The sequence below is a fragment of the Perna viridis genome, chromosome 5, assembly GCF_037379345.1.
Source record: "Perna viridis isolate PV_CMFRI_1.1 ecotype Kerala chromosome 5, ASM3737934v1, whole genome shotgun sequence".
Taxonomy (NCBI): domain Eukaryota; kingdom Metazoa; phylum Mollusca; class Bivalvia; order Mytilida; family Mytilidae; genus Perna; species Perna viridis.
In genome coordinates this window covers 24,438,151-24,458,354 of record NC_142449.1, presented here as the reverse complement: position 1 = coordinate 24,458,354, position 20,204 = coordinate 24,438,151, and the positions used below count along the sequence as shown (strand labels likewise).

The window sequence follows — 20,204 nt, the reverse complement described above, 5'->3', positions numbered from 1 at the left end:
AAAATTGTTAATGGAATTCAATTCACTGTATGACGTTTGAAGCAACAATAGACAGCAAACATCCATTATTTACAGGGTCACACAGCTTAAAACGGAAAAAGCATAGTATTACATATTTATGCAAATTCTTTTACACCAGGTATACCGACTCTAAAATAACTTCCTTATAGACCAATATTCATTTTTATTATTTGTATCATACTAGCATTCCCAAACACATAAAATTCAACTAAAAATTCTGTTTGTTTATACAGCACATTTATAACTCGGGTTTGCCTTGGTTATAAAGTAACATCATCACCAGTTAAGATATACCATAAGATATGACTTGAAATATGCTTGCACATGTAGTCACAAAAACGTATGCAATTAGGAAGAAAAATGGAGCACTTAACTAGGAAGTCAGACCAGTGTAACCTTTGATTGACTGATTCTGCCAATTCAATTGCTATTACTTACACGTTAATTGCGAGTGCGTGGGCAATACATAGAAATAAAATTTCTGCAGTATGCCCGCTTGGTTTGTGGTCTGCAGGTCTGTATTGGGGATCCAGGGAGTTGTTTGCATGGTTGGAAACCCCTTTGTTAGAATATTTAGTTTTGACCATTATTTTGATAGAAATGCACAAAATGAAAGCCTAGAACCTCCTTTTACAAATTTCTTGATCGGATCTGGATTTATTTGTCATATGTTCAGAACATGCAATTTTTAGCTCAGTTCAGTTCATCTATCAAACTTGATACAAATGTGCATGCATGTCGCTTTAGAAAAACAAAACGCAGTCTTTAATTTTCTTACCTTATTTAGGTATAAATCAATTAATATGAAGGCTATACTTCCCAAAGACGCTGTGAAGTTCTTTGACATATTAGACGATGATGAACTTTTTGTGGATGCCATGGAAGCGTCACCTAGGAAGAAACTCAAACAAAGTGAGCTTTAAAATCATATTTTATTTCATCAAATGAAGGCACTCCCATATGTCGAAATGTACTTTGATCATAGTAAGTCGTTTTGTATCATGCTGGACTTTCTTTACAAAGGGTCACATTTCCCCGGAATTAAATGTATCACCTATTAAACTTAAGTTATCAATGACCGCCATCATGAACTTGACGATAGCATATTGTATGAATGTCTACATTTATCAACTTGCAAAACTCGTTCTTTTTTGTAATTTACCGGACATGACTTTGGCATTACGGTGGATGTTCCTAGAAAAGCATAGGACAATTACCTGACCGTTTTTTATAGTTTGGTTTGTATTGATATCCGCTTTACAACTTCATTCAGGAGCTTAAAAATAGCATCAACGCATTTTGTTTCGTATACTTTCAAATGCTATTTGAAGCAAAACCAGTTACGGAAAACATTCTCTTGCTTTGATAACTAAATACAATGGAATCAAACCATTTCCCCAAGATAAAAATTGTCAAAATTTCAATAGAATTAGTCAGACCCATAATTCTTTCCGAATGGGCGAGCATTTCGGCCCACGCCGCTAAAAAGGTGGTGAATTATCTTTCTTTGGGAGCGTTTCAGGTTTCACCTACCTCATTAATGTAATATAATATGAACTATTAAAAACAATCATCGACGAATAATGGCGATTTTTGGCCTTCACTCTTATGAGGCTGACTTTATAGCTGATCTGATCCGAAAGAAAGAACATAGTTTGGCTATATCCTTTAATCACAGTTTCCGCTATATAGATGACGCATTATCTTTAAACAGTCCTAATTTCGGGGATTTGATACATCGCATCTACCCCAAAGAACTTTAGAAGAAGGATACTACAGACACTGTGAAGTCAGCCTCAAATCTTGACCTACACTTAGAAATCGGTGGTAAAGGAGAACTATTGACAATCTTTTACGACAAACATGATGACTTTTCATTCAAAATTGTCAACTTCCCTTTCATCTGTGGCAACATCCCTTCGGCACCTGTGTATGGAGTGTTCATATCGCAACTCATACGTTATGCCATAGCTTGCCAGAAACTGCGCAGTCTTTTTGTATCGCGCTAGAACTCTAACAAATAGGCTTCTGGAACAGGGTTATGTTGCTACAAGATTGAAGACATCACTACAGAAGTTTTATGGTCGTCATCATGAACTCGTGGATCTTTATGGTGTATCCATCTGCACCATGAAAACTGATTTATTCAACGGGTTATGGTTTTCCTTTCCTCGTTTGTCTACCCCGGACTTGACTTTTTATGAGCAACTCGGCGGGTGTTTCTAGAAAAGCAGAGGACGCTTACCCTACCGGTTCCCCTGGTCCATGCTCCCAGTTTTTAGTGGAGTCCGAGTTGCTCATTTGCTTTTGTTACTTTGTATGTATGATTTTAGTTACTTTATGTTCTTTGTTGTGTATGTCTGTTTTCCATGTCTGGTCTTTGTCCCTGGATTGCATTCTTTTGATTACCGCTATAACCTTGGTTCCCTTGATTACCCCTTGGCTCATAATGTTTGATTTTCAATATAAAAATACCCAATTAAGTTTAATAATGGACACCCAGGATAAAAAAGGATTATTATAAAACTGATCATAGATATATTAAGGTGCAATGGAAGACAATATATCTAATAAATGAAGTTAACATACACTTTAATCATAGGTGAAGATGCAATCGACTTGGATGATGTCTTACTTTGGTGTCAGAAGGTTTTGAGTAACTATAAAGAGTTTGAAATAGTAAATTTAAGCACGTCATGGAGAAGTGGTTGTGAGTTGGGGATGTTGATTCATACATTTCAACCTGATATTATGTAAGTTTATAACGTGTCTCAGTTTGAAGTAGGCTTCACTACCCTGACATTGTAATTTCGATTTTCGTACCAATAGGTTGAAGAAAAGTCAAGATAAGTCATAATAAATGTTCGGTTAAGTAAGTTAGAACTTTAGTATATCTGAAAAGTTCTACAACCGAACAATTAAAATAGAATAAGAAACGGATTTGGTAAAACGCAACAAATGCACCAGAAAATAACCTAATTGCAGAATAGTTAACACTTTCATGGATCACCAAAATATTTTCAATATGTCTAAGCACACCTTTAATAAGCTATGGTAGGACCGACAACAAAAGAAATATAACACATGTTGGGAAAAGACAGCATTATGTAAATGTCCCGATTTTTTTTTAATGTTTCAGATATCAATATCGTAGTAATTTGGAATAGTAATAAATTCATAGAATGAAATCTTTTGCACCAATAGAAATATTGGTATCGGTTTGGTACATTGTGTATGTAGATATCATCTCTGTTTTAAGAACAGTTTTTAAAAGTATTGTTATTTTCAAAGCAAGATTTATTATTTCGTTTTGTCTGAATATAGCTGAAATATTGCTGCTCGGACGTTAAACCCCAACAAACAAACAAATATTATTTTGTTTTGTTTGATTCCTTTAAGTATCAGTCTTTATAAAAGTCAGACTGGAGAGGCGATTTGTGCACGTTAAAAACCTACTGAATTCACCTTTTTTTCTCGTTCAAAAACAATTATACATAATAAATTATGTTGAAATATAGCATACATAGACTAAAAAAAGCATTGCTTGTTTGGTGGGTTCTTCAACACCACAAATCACTTAACCTTACCATTGGCAGTGTCAGAACATTATGTGGACTTGTATTTAAATAATTTTGTACACTTTGTGTATGAAGAAATAAACGGTCTACAATAACCCTTTTTCTAAGTCATTAGGTATAAATGTATGTTAATACATTGTATGATATGCTTCCTTTTGCCGGATACTGGAATCGTGTTTCAATATTTGAATGTTATATTACTTTTTTGATAGTTGTTTTTTGTATACATATGAATCTATATACTTGTCCAATGTTATTATTTATAGAAATATTGTTGATTTGAATCCAACAGACCCAATAAGAACAACCAACATAGTTGTAGGCGTAGCACAATCCCAACTTGGAATATATCCGATTATGACCGTCTCAGAGATGGTGAATTGTTCAACGAAACGGGAAGATACAATGGCCATGTATCTGACACAATTTTACGTATTCTATAAAAACCTTCCAATTCCAAGCATTAATGACCAACCCAAAGAACCTTGTCAAACAGATGAAAATGGACATGTTGGCAACGACGTAGAGATAGATGCTGGTGGCCGTACCCCTTTGGCAGATGTGACAAGGGCATTGGATGAACAAAAACCTTGTGTAGACATTGATGCTATCGATTCCACTAGATCTCGAATGACAGACGAAAATGATGATACTAGTAAAACCAGAGAAAATGCAATGGAAGTTGTTATATCTGCAAAAAAGGACACTAGGAACACTACTAACACAGGAAAGGATTTAGAAAAGAGAAATGTCCCCGTGACAAAACCAAGAGTATCCAGAGTTTCTTTACCAGTAAAGGTGAATGCATACAAATACTATACATAATGCTTCACGACATATACGACAACGCCTTTGTATGCCACGTCTTACTTTCTCAATATCAGATTGTTAAAACATTGATTATTGGCTTACCATTTTGCGCGAGTCGTGACAATTTGGTGTCATCGTCGTGCCTTTGGATATGACTTCTCAGGTGTTCGTCTTGGGGTCCTGCATTTTAATGTTTTTTTCTTTTTTTTCTGGTGCTGTCGATGTGTAACCTTACCTCTTTATTTTATCATGTGCGGACTAACAACTTCTATGTTTAAAAAGCTAACCATATTTCAATACTTGATTAATGACTTCATGAAAAGATGTTTTTTTAAATGTAACCGTAACTGTGATAAAATAATGATAAGGAATCTAGCGGATCTCTGATTTTGTTTTGTATTTTGTATATGAACAGCAAGAAAAAGAGAACCGCAGTGACCACTGTTACATCTGTAAAGAGATTGTTTTTGCTTTGGAGAAGATTAACGTGGAGGATGTTTTTTGTCATCGTTCATGTCTTAGATGTACACAGTGTTACTGTCATCTTAATCTTAATGATTATAGATTGCAAAAGTCTTCCAGAGGGGAAAGTAAGTATTCGAGAGAGAGGACGGATATCAAAGGAGGGAATATCTATGGACAAAACTATGCCACAAATGACACAAGACGAAAAACAAATCACACAAAATAAAAGAACTAAAACGCACACACGAAAAAACAATCAGTACACAAAACCAACTAAATCATAATTATAAGGGTTTTTTGCAGTAGTTCAAGTTTATATTTGGGTAATGTTTTATCCCTTAACATAATGTTTTATGTATTGTATTTTATTGAGTATTAGAAAAGTATATAAAAGCAGGGGAGATATGTATCTTGGCTGCACAATGCTATAACACTTTTATAACGACAGTTCATATGATTCGGTGAATGTAGAACTGCGAAATAAAATTTAAACAATCAGCAAATACAATGTTTTCATTATCCTTTATTGATTGTAACTTAGTGATATAAGCACCTGGTCCGTACTCCCAGTTTTTAGTGGAGTTCAGGTTGCTTATTTACTTTTGTTACTTTGTACGTGTTATTGTAGTTATTTCATCTTCTTTGTTGTATGTCTGTTTTCCCTTTCTATCCTTAGAACACATTCTTTTAATTTCCGTTAGAATCTTGGTTCTCTTGATTATTATTTTTAACATAGAAAAGGTAATCAAAAGAATCAAGATTGTAGCGGAAATCAAAAGAATGTAAATCCAGGGACCAAGACCAGATATGGAAAACAGACACATACAACAAAGAACATAAAACAACCAAAATAGTTCATTAAAAATAACAAAAGTAAATGAACAACTCGGGCTCCGCTAAACCTGGGAGCATGGACCAGGTGCGCCGTTAGAGTAAGCGTTCTCTGCTCCTTCAGAAACACCCACCGAGTTGTTCATAAAGAGCCAAGTCCGGAGTAAACAAAAGAGGAACGGAGAACTATATGACACATTGAACAAATCGGTTATAAATCGGGTAGAATTGTTATATAATTTTGTTATCCTTAAGTATTATCATAATAATTCTAATATCGTACATGGAAATAATAATTGTAAAAATAATCAGCGATAACATCAGACATTTTGTAAGTTTAACAAGACTCGAAGTTATTTAATAATGTCTTTATCTCTTTAGAAATATTCTACTGTCCAAAGCATGCTGGGCCAAGGTCTAGATTTACGCAATCTATTAAAAAGAGACCTACTGGATTCGGAATGCAAAAGGTATGTATGAGTATCTATATAATGACTAGCGCAATGAATGAAATGAATGTATTTTTTGAAGTTTGAAATGAATGTATTTTTAGAAGTTTTTTTATCTAGGCAAAAGAAGGGAATTGAAAGCTCTATAATGTGAACATACTCATGATTTAATACTATTTCCCCTTAGAATGTTCACTAATTATAGAACGAATGCTTTGGCATAATGATTTGATTTGAAACTTCTCTTTTGTTACTTCGTATGTATTATTTTAGTTACTTTATGCTCTTTGTTGTATATGTCTGTTTTTCATGTTTGATCTTTGTGTTGGATTACGTTCTTTTGATTTCCGCTAGAACCTTGGTTCCCTTGATTACCTTTTTGCTTGTATTTTTGTAGGTTTCATACATTTATTCATATGTAATAACGATAACATATACCAGAGTTGCAAACTATATCCCGCCCGACCGCCCGAGACTGCCTGTTTTACGATCGGGCGGCCAAATATTAAATTCCAACAGTGGTCGGGCTATTTTTGCAGGTGATTGAGATTACCCTTTTCAATTTTTGTAACGAGTTCTCGGTATTATCTCATTCAGAATGGATTGATTGATTGATTGTTGGGGTTTAACGTCTAAGCAGCAATATTTCAGCTATATTCAGACGATGAACATGAAATGGATGATAAAATGAACATGAAATGATGATGGGATTGGACACAAAGATATAAGGTCGACAAATTTTGATTGCCACTAGAAAAAGGGGAGGGATGGGTAAGATCGGACACTTAAGCCTCCTGTGGCGGAGTGCGTAGGTTCTTACATTATCGAATACCACAGCAGGGTTCTATGACGTGCGAGGAAGTGGCATCTTTCCCAACGGTGCACCACTATGGTTTGGGGTCAGTAACAATAAATGAAATCAAAATTTTATTTTTATTTACTTACAGCCGAACTTTTCAGATTGCATACTGAATTAATTGTAGACCAAAAATCTACCTGCTAAAAATGAAATGCTCTTTAAAGTCACCAGTAGTGTCTAAATTACATATGCATTTCAGGGTTGGTAAATTTTAATCAGGGCAGGTAACTTTTTCATGTAACCAGCCCTGTGGTCTATGAGTTTCCTACCCTGCATATACACTATATGTTATATTTTAGCGTGGTAACTGAAACAAGTACTCTCACCTGATTTACAATTTAAAGACGAAACGTGTAGTGCGTACTTATAACAGCCTGTCATACAGTATTCAGAAATTCACTTGAAATTTGATTTACTGATTATTTAAAAGGTTATTTTACGATTACTACTTATAAATTTTACGTCATGTTCTTTTTATGCAGCTGAATGCCCAACACCAGTACCGTAAGGTTGAATTCAATATGGGAAAGGCAGCAACAAATCAAGAACGAGGTTAGCGTTGAAACATTGAAAGTGTTAGCATGTCTAATGCTTAATTTGAAAAAAAAAATGTTTTACTTCCTTAAGCAAACTGTATTTCAAGTTTTGATACGGTATATTCGTATTACAGTAATACAGGCAATTTCTATCAGCATGACCGGAGCAACTTCGTGTTTTTAGAAAGATAGACGATACTAAACATACTGGTCCACATGATCCATTTCCTCAGTTTTTGGCAATCTTGTGAAAATTAGATCACGCACTTTCTCTCAAATTTACTGATATGTCTCATTATGTCGACTTACCAATAGGGGGAGCAAGCGAGATATATGATTTAACTCGAAAGAACATTTGGCAAAGTGCGGTGACTTCATATTTGCTTTAACCTCCATTGTCCTTTGTCTTACTTTCTTGTGGTTTCGAATAGTTTTGTGTCATTTCAAAGCTTTTATAAGATTCCATGAATACTGTATAAAGATACCGAATTGAAGTAATATTTTTTTTCCTGATAGAGAAGCCAATCATTCCTCCAAGACCCGATTTCCTTGCACGAAGAGTTACACCTGGATCAATACGAAGAACGGAGTTCTATAATACAGCGGATGACGATAAGGAATCAGAAACTGAGGACAAAATTTTTGAACATAATTTCGGAGCATCTATAAGAAAAGGACTTGGCGCCTTTAGCGTGTACACACTTGATTCAGATGAAGAAAACCAACCGTCAAGGTATACATATATAACTTAGCTATACATGAAACAATAGTTTTGGTTTTTGTAATTCATTTTTTTTGTTTTCCACTATATTCGAATAGACATAATTATAAATCTGTAACTATACACAAGTCTATATCACGACTTAAACAATCTTGTTGATGCTTTAAACTATACAAAAAACTACGTACAGTACTCTAGTTTGCATAATGATCAATTTTGAGGGGTACTATAGTTGCTCATTCATTTATGAAGTTTTTATATGCATGTGCTCTAAGATTGCAATTGTAATGTTTTTTTTTATTCATTTCTATTATTTCTGTTTTTGGAAGTGTGGATAAACGAAACTTACGAAAATGACATGCAACTTTGATGAATAAGGGTTGCTAATAGTGATGTACAACACATCATTGTGCTGAGATAAGGAGAACAATATCACATCGTGACTGTCATAACGAATACGTGTCATATTATACAGTTATTAAATGGGTTGGACGCAATAGACCAGAATATTTGTCCTTAGGTACTGAGAAGGATCAAGTGTTCTATTGCACGAGGCCAACGTTTACGAATTGGCAGACAAGAGTCACATCTACTTTTTTACACACGAGTTTTTTGTGTGAAAATTCCAATTCAATGAAGCGTTTAAAAAACGTTCAACCAAATCAAAAGGCTTAGATAAAGGTCATTATGGGGTCAGTGCAACAGACTCCTCAAGGAGACTATTGCACCGTGCAATAGTACATCGACAGTGCAATAGATCGCCTTGTCCTGAATAAATTTTGAAAATAGAGAAAAAAAAATATGTGTATATTTAATAAACAAGATAAAACTTTATAATTAGGTAATAAAAGAAGGTGTCAGAACGTATTGGAGTTACGGGTATCTGCTTGTGAGAGACAAATATATTAGTTCAAATGATATTTTTATATTGTTGTTTTTACATATGTATTACTGTTTTATTTTCACATCATCAACATTTTATATTTACTAAAACTTCCCAAGATAAGTGTTTAATTGTCAGAAATACCTAAAATGACGAGCGAATATTCTAAGGAATCGTGAAAATACATTTTAGTGACAGTGATTCCAATGAGAATATTGGAGAAAAACTTGAAACAGTAGTTGATATGGGCATGCACATGGATGTGGACTTAAGTAAAAATCTTACTATAAAAGATGCAAAAAGTCTTTGGCAGACTCTGAAGCGGTCGACAGCCATCCAGACGAATGTCATTAGACATTTAACAGAGAAGTCTGGAGATGAAGGTAGGTAAACTCATATTTTCGTACAAAAAAACGAATAAAAGTTGCTGTTCACTATTTTCTACTCATTATGATAAATAACAAGCTTCGTGGAGCACAGCATGGTACGACCGTAGTGTCGAACCCTGAACTGTTGGGGAAAGTGTGGATGTAATGCTGTATTTTTACACACTTCAACATTCACTATGGACACAAGAAACGGTTTGGACACTATTTTGCACGACATTTGAAATTCAATTAAAAACTTTCACACCATCGTTATGGTGTATCCATCAGCATCATTTATTCAACGGGTCATAGTTTTCCTTTCTCGTTTGTCTACCCCGGACTTGACTTTTTATGAGCAACTCGGCGGGTGTTTCTAGAAAAGCAGAGGACGCTTACCCTACCGATGCACCTACTCCATGCTCCCAAGTTTTAGTGGAGTCCCAGTTGCTCATTTACTTTTGTTACTTTGTATGTATGATTTTAGTTACTTTATGTTCTTTGTTGTGTATGTCTGTTTTCCATGTCTGGTCTTTGTCCCTGGATTACATTCTTTTGATTACCGCTATAACCTTGGTTCCCTTGATTACTCTTTCAAAATTAAACCAGAAAGGTGTGTGGGCCCTTTGACCCTTTTTAACACTAAAATCTTAAGAGATATCTGAGATCTGAATGAAAAATTCATAAGGAGTTCAATAAAAAAAATCAAAATCGCACCAAAAATTAAAAAAAGTAAACTTTTTAGGGTGTGGCCTCCTTGACCACTTACGACTCGAAAACCGTAATTAATATCTGAAATCAGAATGAAAGGCAGGCAGGGATTTTTTATGAGAAAAATAATAATCAAAATCCGAAGAAAACACATTCTACGTGGGTTTTAATAAAATACCCATCTACACTTTTTGTCCCTTTATTCTAAAACTCCAAATTAGATAGGAACATTTCTATAATGGTTAGTAAAATCATACAAAAATTTCATAGCCATTTGGCCAACCTCAATTTAAGTTATTGCACGGAAGCGAAGTGTCCACAGACGATGACGACTGTGCTCCAACATTATGCATCGCAATTTTATTACAGTCCTATAAAAATGAAAATCTTTAAATATTTAACTTGTTTCCAGTCAGATGTGATCTTACTTTTATGGTTTGTCCCTATAAACAAAGAATGAGAGAACAATAAAAACATTAAAAAATGAAAAGAGGATTTCTTTATTGTTGCAAACCCTATTTTTTCTGGAATCTGCTATGTACAGAAGAACTAGATAGTCGCAATAGTTGCAATACGCAAAAAGAAGGCTTAAATGTCGGGAAATTGTTAAATTTATTAGAGTGAATTATTTTTTGAAGTTCAGTGTCAGTCATTTTTTTTAAACTCTGGAAAATTTGTGGTCTGAATTTTATTTGTGCCATTGATACGCAGTTATGACGTTAAATTGTTTTCCTTTTGTATCCGTTGGCATTTTTTATTTGCAACTGAAGACAGAGGTTGTGCCTTCTATATTTTGCTGATTGGTGAAAATATCATGTATATCTGTCATGGATAGATTTGTGTTTGAGATGCCAATATTGTACAAAACTCCTTAAAATTCTGTTAAACTGAATGCGTTGTCGTATACGGATGTGTACCAATTTATTGTTTATTTCAAACTTGTGCCAGAACCTAAAATGTTCATTGCCAAAAACGTTTCAATGTAGTGCATTGCCAGCACTTATAATTTTGGATATCATTAATGCAAATGCAAAAATCGTCATTTTTTGTGGTCTGCCTTACATATACAAATGGAATTTTAAATTGAAAATGTCAACATTTTTTTTAAATTAAAACAAAAACTGATACAATCCGTATACCTTATTTGAAGTATCAAATAAATAGATTTTGTTCAATCAGATAACGACGAAGAAGAAAATGATACCGGTACATCAATAGCGGAATATGCAGTTATTGCAGAGGAACAGGAAGAAGCAATTCAGGTATAACGGGGCAAATATTTCGCTGTACCTGTATAATGTTTTTTGAGCTAGCTGCAGTCTGCTCTGTGGTGTAAGGATTTCCTCGTCGTTCATTGAACAATCATGTGTAGCCTTGAGCTGACATTTTAAATCCCGATGTATTTTTCTTATATTTAAACATTTGGGAATCTACAGATTTAGAGTTATATTAAACGGAAAAATAGTATTTATCTGTGAAACATCATATTTTGTTTTACTATACCCCCACTTGGTATATTGTGAATGAGGACCGTCCACAATTCCTTCCTTTCGTTACCCTTCCAACATTTAATGAAACTTTCACAGAATCAGTGTTCGAAAAACCGTTTAATACTTTAAATACAGTGTTAGTTTAATGTCCTTAACTTGTATATTAGTAGGATTTATAATGCATTATAGATATTTACTAAATTACATAATTTTGTATGATATCTTCCTCCTGTTATGCTCTGTATTTATTTCTATGTATGCATGCCCATATTACATTAGAATTATAGTTGTTACTCCTGTCTTAAAGATTGAGAAAAATAACAAACAAATTTGTAATATTTTTGATGTTTTATCATTATGATCTGTCATATTCAACTTTAATAATAGTATCTCCGAAGTGAAGGAATATTTTAAAGAAACCTACTATATATTTAACATAACCAATATCAGAATATTAGATATATAATACCATTAAACAAGCCATTATATACGTCTGAAATAATTTTAAAAGGATATGAACCAGACAATAAAAAGTGGAGACCTTACGAAAGAAAAAGACTTATCAGAAAAACCGACTGTAGATTTTCGCAAGCTATCTCAAGGATTGGAGGGTAATGTACGCTTTGAACAAGCAGTTAAAGATCTGAACAGAGAATCTCAAGAACTTTCGGATAAAAGATATAGTAACTTCTCTGCAACCTGCTACCGACCAAACAGAAAACAGATAAATCACGGTTAGCTATGTGAAATATAATCAGTTTTTTTCCTTAGAATAAAAATAAAAAGTAGATTAACAGGCGCGTAGCTGAGGCCAAATTGAAGTGTAGGCAAAATTACGGCAGGGGGTCCAGGGGTGCGAAGCCCCCCCCCCCCCCCGTAAAAAAAATTGGGAAAATTAAGTGGTGGCAAAAGCTTTTTTGCCTAACGGCAGCTACGCGCTTGATTAATATGATACACTATGAGCGAAGTTTTGGGTGTCGAAACTTTCATCGGGATTAAACAGGTACCGTGAAAATATTTTAATTCGTGGATACCAATTTTTGTGGATTAAGGAAGAAACACAAATTTGTGGATTCTCAAATCTTTGGTTTTCAGGTTTTCAATGAAATAGATCAAGGGGAATCTCATTTTCGTTGGGAAGCAATTTACGTGGTTTGGCCTACCAACGGAAACCACAAAAAATTGGTACCCAACGAACCATTGTACTTTCACAGTTCATATTTCATATAACTAAATTAACAAATTTATATAAAATAATTGATAAGCATTAAACCTTAAATATGGTTTCAGAATATGAATATTTTGTTATGTTTGTAAAATAGGATTTACTCCTCCTAATATTGACATAAAATACTACATTTTTTATACTTTAACTTCAGCGAACAATGATATATAATGTCTAACGGTATTTTGTCAATTTAGATAATACTAACAAGGGAGACAATGTACAGCTACGAAGACCAAAGGTAAGTATTCATGACAATATTTGAATTCTTAGTTGTTGGTAGGATTGTAGGTTAATGGCAGTAACTACTTCTGGAAAAGCGTTAAATAATTAAATAATAGAAAATTATTCTTGCATACTATATGACCTCTTTAGACAATCAAGTCAGAAAAACAGCACTTCTTAATTGACAAATAATTGAGAAATAAACTTATTGCAGCTTAGAAGATGTGATTCTGATGAATCTGATATTAGACATGCTCAAAGGGTACAAATGGCTGCTAGAAAACTTGCTATTCAGCGGCGCCAAGACAAAATGTACATGGTACAAGAATTAAAGAGGCAGTTAGAAGAAGCAGAACAAGCTTTATTAGAAGTGGAGAAAGAGGGAGTAGATGTGGAAAAGGCACTGAAAGAAAGTACAGAAAGTAGGTATCAGTTAAATAAATGATGGAAATTAATATATGGATTTTGTCATTACAGTAAGAACCTGCTTTTGATATCGAATTATTGCGACATTGTTCTATCCAATGTTGGTTATAAGCATCCAGACATGTTGGACGACAAAATATTTGTGTCCAATTAAGGCTTTAATTAAAATATTGATTCACATTTCCGACCGCCGATCACAAAATCAGACATATAGATATTTAGTCTTACTTTTAAAAACAAGATTTATCAGTTTTATATAATTATCCTACGTATTTCCATTGAGGATAAGATGACCAAGTTGTCATGTGGTGAAAGAGGATGCTTTTTGGTATGATTATTAACCTCCAGACCTCAAGTCATTCCTTCTGAATACAATGTACTTAATTTCAAACAAAATGCATCATTATGGGAGCATTATGTATGTTAAGAAACAGGCATAATTCAAATTTTTAATTTACCTTTAAGCACGAGTTGAAGATAAACCGGAATTACAAAGAAAACTGTGTTCTCTTTACTGTCGCCGTCAGGAACTTCTGGAGTACGAGGCAGAACTGATTTCAGCTAGGTATACTGTTAATTGTTGAAATATAATTGTTTTCTAGGTTACCAATGTGTTGATTAATTAAGTTTTGCTTACAACATTTTCGAGTTTATGCATGAATTAACATATTTTTAGTCTAAGTTTTTGTAAGAATCAGGCAAAATAGGAAAAAAATCAGAAACATACATGTCAAAAATCAACCGATCTGACAATATGATTTCACTCAAGGATGCTTTCCCTATTTGAAAAGACGATTATTTGATCTCTGCATCTCTAGATTTGCTCATAATTTGTTCATTAGAATGATAGAAAAATTGAGGTTGTTGATACAGTTAATTGTCCTTTAAATGTTCATTTTCGGTGCATTTCAATGAAATTATAACTCAATTTACCAAAGTGATAAGGGAAATCTTGTCTTTTTTCCTTTATTTTGATGGTGTGAATAGTCACATTAACCTTACCAAATGGTGTTTTTTTTTCGAACCGTGTTCCACTCACTGCCTGATTTTTATAGGAACTGACATTTAATAAACATTAATTCATTCATTATATTAATTTCGTCTATTCAAATCAACCGTCAAGGAAATTTAATTCAACTTCATACGTTTTGTATTTCTTACCTGACGTTGTTAAAGAACATTTAGACGTAAATGCTTATAATATCCATTCATATTTTTGTAGCGAGCAGTTGTTACTTGTGGATAAAGAAAATGATAAAATTAAATGTATAAGTAACCCAACAAATGAATCATCTAGTGAAGAAGAAGAACCATTCGAGAGACGCTCCATGAACGACGTACAGAAATTCATTGCGCCTACAAATAGTCCAGGGGTATCTGAAGAAGATATTGATAGTACTGACAAGCGTAGAGTCTTACCTCGCCACAAGGATAATTATGAGTCTGCTGCCGATTGTAAATCGACTGCTATGCAACCATTTGATAATCCAGATGGTACGCTAGGAATACCTTCTGAATCTTTAAATCTAACGCCAGTGACTACTGATCTACTTGTTACCCCTACTTCTGACGAGACTATGTCTTCAAATTCCGTTATAGCTTTTGATGCGTCCTACAGAAACTTTGAGTCTGATGTAGACAAGTCTATTCGGATTCCGGATATAAAAATGATTCCAGAATCAAAATTAAATGATACAAACGACTGTGAAGGGATTACTCCTGATAGTACGGAACAGCCTTCAAAACCGGAAGAAATTGTACCTACTGGAGACGTTCTAGCTGAAAACTTTCAAGAAGGTACTGTGTATAATGTGTTTGTATATTAATTTTGCTGACATATTTTTTGGTTCAATAATACAAATAGTATCATTTTACACTGGAATGTTATTTTACATTTTTTATCAAGTTACTGTATAGTTTTACTCTATTTGACAATCTATCAAAGTAATTTACATAGTACCTATATTTGTGTTATGTGCCTTGAAAAAAATAGATATATCTTTATTAAACTCCGCATAGTAGAAACCTTTGAAAAATATGCAGATATCTCGTTCGTCTGGCGATATCCTCCCGGTATTTCATGCAGTTGATGGTTTAATTATTTCACAACCAAGTCACCAACTCCCGCAACCCAACCCCCACCCCCAACCAAAATAAATGTGATAAATGTGGAGGCAATGAATCGCCAAGCATGCAGCATATAGTCAGTCAGTGTTGGTCTGTTTGGAGTGAGAATAATTTTTCCAAGTGGGATGAAATGTAACGTTGCCTTGGTGAGCAAGCACATTTAAAATTCAATTTAACGTATCGGTCTACTTTAAAGCAGAGTTTTTTCGATGGATCAAACGTATTCTTCCTGTAAGAATATGGGATATCTGGCATATAAAGAAAAATTACTATCAATTAATCAATATCAGATTACTAGTATATGGGTCAAATAAAAACAGTGATAAGCTGTCATATTTGATGAAATTTTGTCGTTTAATAAGGGAATTCAATTTAAATTGTTAGCGACCTCTCTATGCCGAGCATGTAACATTCATTTACTATTGAACTAGAAAAAAACTACTATTGAGCTCGAAATTGGATTGTTTTTTATCGAGTAAAACACAAGGTATAAATCACAATTTACAAATATTCTGTTTATTTAATTTTGTTTCTTTTTCAGTGTTGAAATTTCATGAAACAAAAAGTTTTTGGGAATGTCCTTTCTGTACATTACATAATAATGATACTAGCAGCTTCTGTGATGCATGTATTGGTGAGTCTTTAATTCAATAATTAAAATAAGAATGGCTTTTATCAATTACACTTTGTAGCTTATAGGCAAGATGGTGTTAGTGGACAGTGATGTAGACAGGACTATTTTGAAAGAAATATGTCAATATAAAAAGCTTTTCCTTGCAAAATTGCAACTACATGTTCTAGGGCCAATAAAGCAACAGTCAAATCTGGAACAGGATGAAAACAAGAACAGAAACTGTGATAAATGTTTTTGTGTGTTTTGTCCTGATGTTAAGGAGCAGGCTGAAAAGTGATAAAATGCGATGTTCACTTGGTTGATTTAATATATTATTATTCTCGTTCGAAATGCATTGAATTTCGGTTTTTGGACATCTTAAAAAACAATTATTGGTAATGATACTTTTTAATTGCTATGCCCAACCCAAAATTGTCAGGAAAATTTACATAATAAAGGATAGAAACATTGTAAAGAAGTAAGAATGATTGATATCAGAAGGTGGTCTCCTGGTCTCAATTTCACGAAAAGTCGTAAGTGTAAAGTTGATCGTAAGTAATGACTTCATAAACTAAAATATCATTCTGACGTCATGATTTACGATCAATTTCATACGTACGACTTTTTGTGAAACCGACGCCTGTTCTGCTTCACCTTTAGGAATATATTTTTGTGAAACCGACGCCTGCTCTGCTTCACCTTTAGGTATATATTTTTGTGAAACCGACGCCTGCTCTGCTTCACCTTTAGGAATATATTTTTGTGAAACCGACGCCTGCTCTGCTTCACCTTTAGGTATATATTTTTGTGAAACCGACGCCTGTTCTGCTTCACCTTTAGGTATATATTTTTGTGAAACCGACGCCTGCTCTGCTTCACCTTTAGGTGTATATTTTTGTATATGTTTTGTAGCTTGGAAATGTGGCCTATGTACGTATGTTAATCTGTTTAGAAAGAAAAAGTGTGAAATGTGCTTCACTGACAGACCACAACAGGACAATGTACAAAGTGGACAATCTCGGGAATCAAGAGCATGATTTTTTTTATCATAAACAATAGAGTACACACATCTATGTGACGTCCTTAACGAAGCTGATATTGAATTACTGCCAAGTACATACATACACATAAGGTTTTTAATTTTATTATAAGAACAGAGTGACTCATGACCAAAATGCATTTATTGTATTTATATGATAGGGTTTATAATATACTGGCCATGTCATACACTCAGTCAATACAGACATAATGGAACTTTAATTTTTAATACCGGTTTACATATCGTTGATGGAAGATGTATTTTACTTTTATAGACAATCTACTAATGAAATGTATTCAATAGTGCTCCTGAAATGCCAAATTTCTCATTATTTTTATTGTTGATATTCAACGATTGGTCCCCATTAAAATAGTAAAATAACATTTTGTACAAAGAGTAATCAAGGGAACCAAGGTTATAGCGGTAATTAAAAGAATGCAATCCAAGGACAAAGATCACACATGGAAAACAGACTTGCACAACAAAGAACACAAAGTAACTAAAATCATACAGATCAAGCAACAAAAGCAAATGAGCAAGTCAGACCACTAAAAACTTGGAGCATGGACCAGGTGCACCGGTAGTGTAAGCGTCCTCTGCTTTTCTAGAAACACCCACCGAGTTGCTAAAAAAAGTCAAGTCCAGAGTAGACAAATGAGGAAAGGAAAAATTATGACACGTTGAACAAATTAGTTTTCATGGCGCAGATGGATGCACCGTGACAATCCACGAGTTCATGGTGACGACCATAAAACTTCTGTAGTGATGACTTCGATCTTGTAGCAACATAACCCTGTTCCAGAAGCCTATTTGTTAGAATTCTAGCAGGGACACAATAGGTCTGCGTAGTTTCGGCAAGCTCTGGCATAACGTATAAGTTGTGATATGAACACTTCATACGCAGGTGCCGAAGGGATGTTGTCACAGATGAAAAGAAAGTTGACAATTCTTAATGTAAAGTCATCACGTTTGTCGTGAAGTTTGGTCAATAGTTTTCCCTTATCATCGATTTCTAAGTGTAGGTCAAGATATGAGGCTGACTGCACAGTGTCTGTAGTATTACGTACTTTGGGGTAGATGCGATGTATCAAATCCCCAAAATTAGGATTGTTTAAAGATAGTACGTCATCTATATAGCGGAAAATGAGATTAAAGGATCTAGCTAAACGATATTCTTTCTGTCGGATCAGATCAGCTATAAAGTCAGCCTCATAAAAGTGACGGAATAGGTCAGCAAGTAGAGGAGCACAATTGTTCCCATTGGAATGCCAACCATTTGTTGAAAAACGCATCTACCACACTGAACAAATATGTTGTCAATAAAAAATTCCAGCATTTGTAAACATCTTCTTCTGTATATTGGGAAGATGATTTGGAATTTTATTTTTTACAATGTATGAGGATTCTCTACCAAGAACTATATAATTGTATACAAAACGTATATTAGGAAAAAAGTTAAAATTTTTAATCTACATATAATTACGTGCTTTACATTTATATTTTAGGCTGCATAAACTTTTTATTTAAAGTATTAATGACAATTGAAATGATATTATCTCTTACAATATTTGCGTCTTGCAATCATGTAACTGCTCACATATCAGCTTAGACTTTTTTTAAAATTATTTTCTGCTTCTGTGAATCAATTTGTCATTATTGCAAATCCCAGTATTTCTCCAATTCATGAAGCACTACTATATTTATTTCTTTAATTCATTCATGCCATGAGCAGTTATCGAATAATAGCTCATAAACATTTCCCTCATATAGTTGAATTATTTATTTCTTTTTTAAATATTGTTCGGTACTGAAGTTATGATGTTTAAGTAACAATTTTTTTTATTATTAAAACAATGAGCTGAAATAGTTTATTATTCCTTCTCCGTTTACGATAAAAAAAATACCAAAGGACACCAAAAAAGTATGAAATTCAAATATGTATTATAAACAAGGAGAAGTGTAAAACTAAGAAGTACATTGCAGTGCGTGTTGAAGCTTATTTCATATATATGATATTAAGTATTCAGTGAAAGCCAAAACAAAATACATGTAAAAGTACAATAAACGAAAATAGCAGGCGTCTTTAATTAAAACACAAACAGAAACTGTAGTTCATATGCACCGGTAGTAACTGTATCGTACATTATTTCTCAAGGAAAATACAGCTTTCGTGGTTAATCGGTTCTCACTAAGATCAAGGAATCGCTCGATCTGTTCTCCTGGATGAAATAAACAAACAACTATAACTATTTACGTGCCTTAGGTTGCAGCTGTTGGATTTTTAAAATACAATCTTAAGAGAAAATGCATTATTTATCACATATCTTGATACATAACATGTTATTGAGTAACGTTAATCTTCAAAGACAGAAGGAATGACATTTATCATAGAAAGAAAGATGCTGAAACTTTATATATACAAAAAAAAAATCTTGATATGGATTCTGAAATGACCAACGTTTCTGCATTTATCTTTCTATCTAGGATTATTCAATATCCATGTCAAGCTTTGTATATATATATATATGGGTCTGGAAAACTCCCAACGATGTTAGAACTATCAAATCTGCGATGCAAATTTTTGGTCGTTTCCTCTGCGGGACTCGAACTCGTACCGCTGTGACATCTAGGGGCAACACCGCCTGCACGAAGTCCAGCGCACTAGACCACTCGGCCAGCTAGGCTATATTAAAATATAGCTTTCGCTGGCCGGGTCATTCCTCATCGTAGGATTTGCCATAGATATCGCAGCGGTACGAGTTCGAGTCCAGCGGAGGGAACGGCCAAAATTTGCATCGCAGTTCTAACATCGTTTGGAATTTTTCAGACC

At 33.9% G+C, this 20,204-nt stretch overlaps 1 protein-coding gene across 2 annotated transcripts in view; it reads left to right on the top strand.

Moving 5' to 3' along the window:
- The window catches only part of LOC148616663 (F-actin-monooxygenase MICAL3-like), a 28,617-nt gene extending 9,379 nt beyond the window's left edge, over positions 1-19,238 (top strand). For both annotated transcript variants that reach the window (XM_088583863.1, XM_088583862.1), the window contains exons 8-23: positions 809-933; positions 2,624-2,774; positions 3,866-4,397; positions 4,825-4,999; positions 6,087-6,175; positions 7,496-7,565; positions 8,066-8,282; positions 9,346-9,536; positions 11,409-11,491; positions 12,231-12,453; positions 13,142-13,185; positions 13,384-13,591; positions 14,061-14,160; positions 14,818-15,392; positions 16,264-16,356; positions 17,248-19,238. In XM_088583863.1, coding sequence (XP_088439989.1) covers positions 809-933; positions 2,624-2,774; positions 3,866-4,397; positions 4,825-4,999; positions 6,087-6,175; positions 7,496-7,565; positions 8,066-8,282; positions 9,346-9,536; positions 11,409-11,491; positions 12,231-12,453; positions 13,142-13,185; positions 13,384-13,591; positions 14,061-14,160; positions 14,818-15,392; positions 16,264-16,356; positions 17,248-17,372 — 3,001 coding nt within the window. In that variant the 3' untranslated portion in view covers positions 17,373-19,238. The remainder of the gene's footprint in view (positions 1-808; positions 934-2,623; positions 2,775-3,865; positions 4,398-4,824; positions 5,000-6,086; positions 6,176-7,495; positions 7,566-8,065; positions 8,283-9,345; positions 9,537-11,408; positions 11,492-12,230; positions 12,454-13,141; positions 13,186-13,383; positions 13,592-14,060; positions 14,161-14,817; positions 15,393-16,263; positions 16,357-17,247) is intronic.
- The last annotated feature ends 966 nt before the right edge of the window (positions 19,239-20,204 follow it).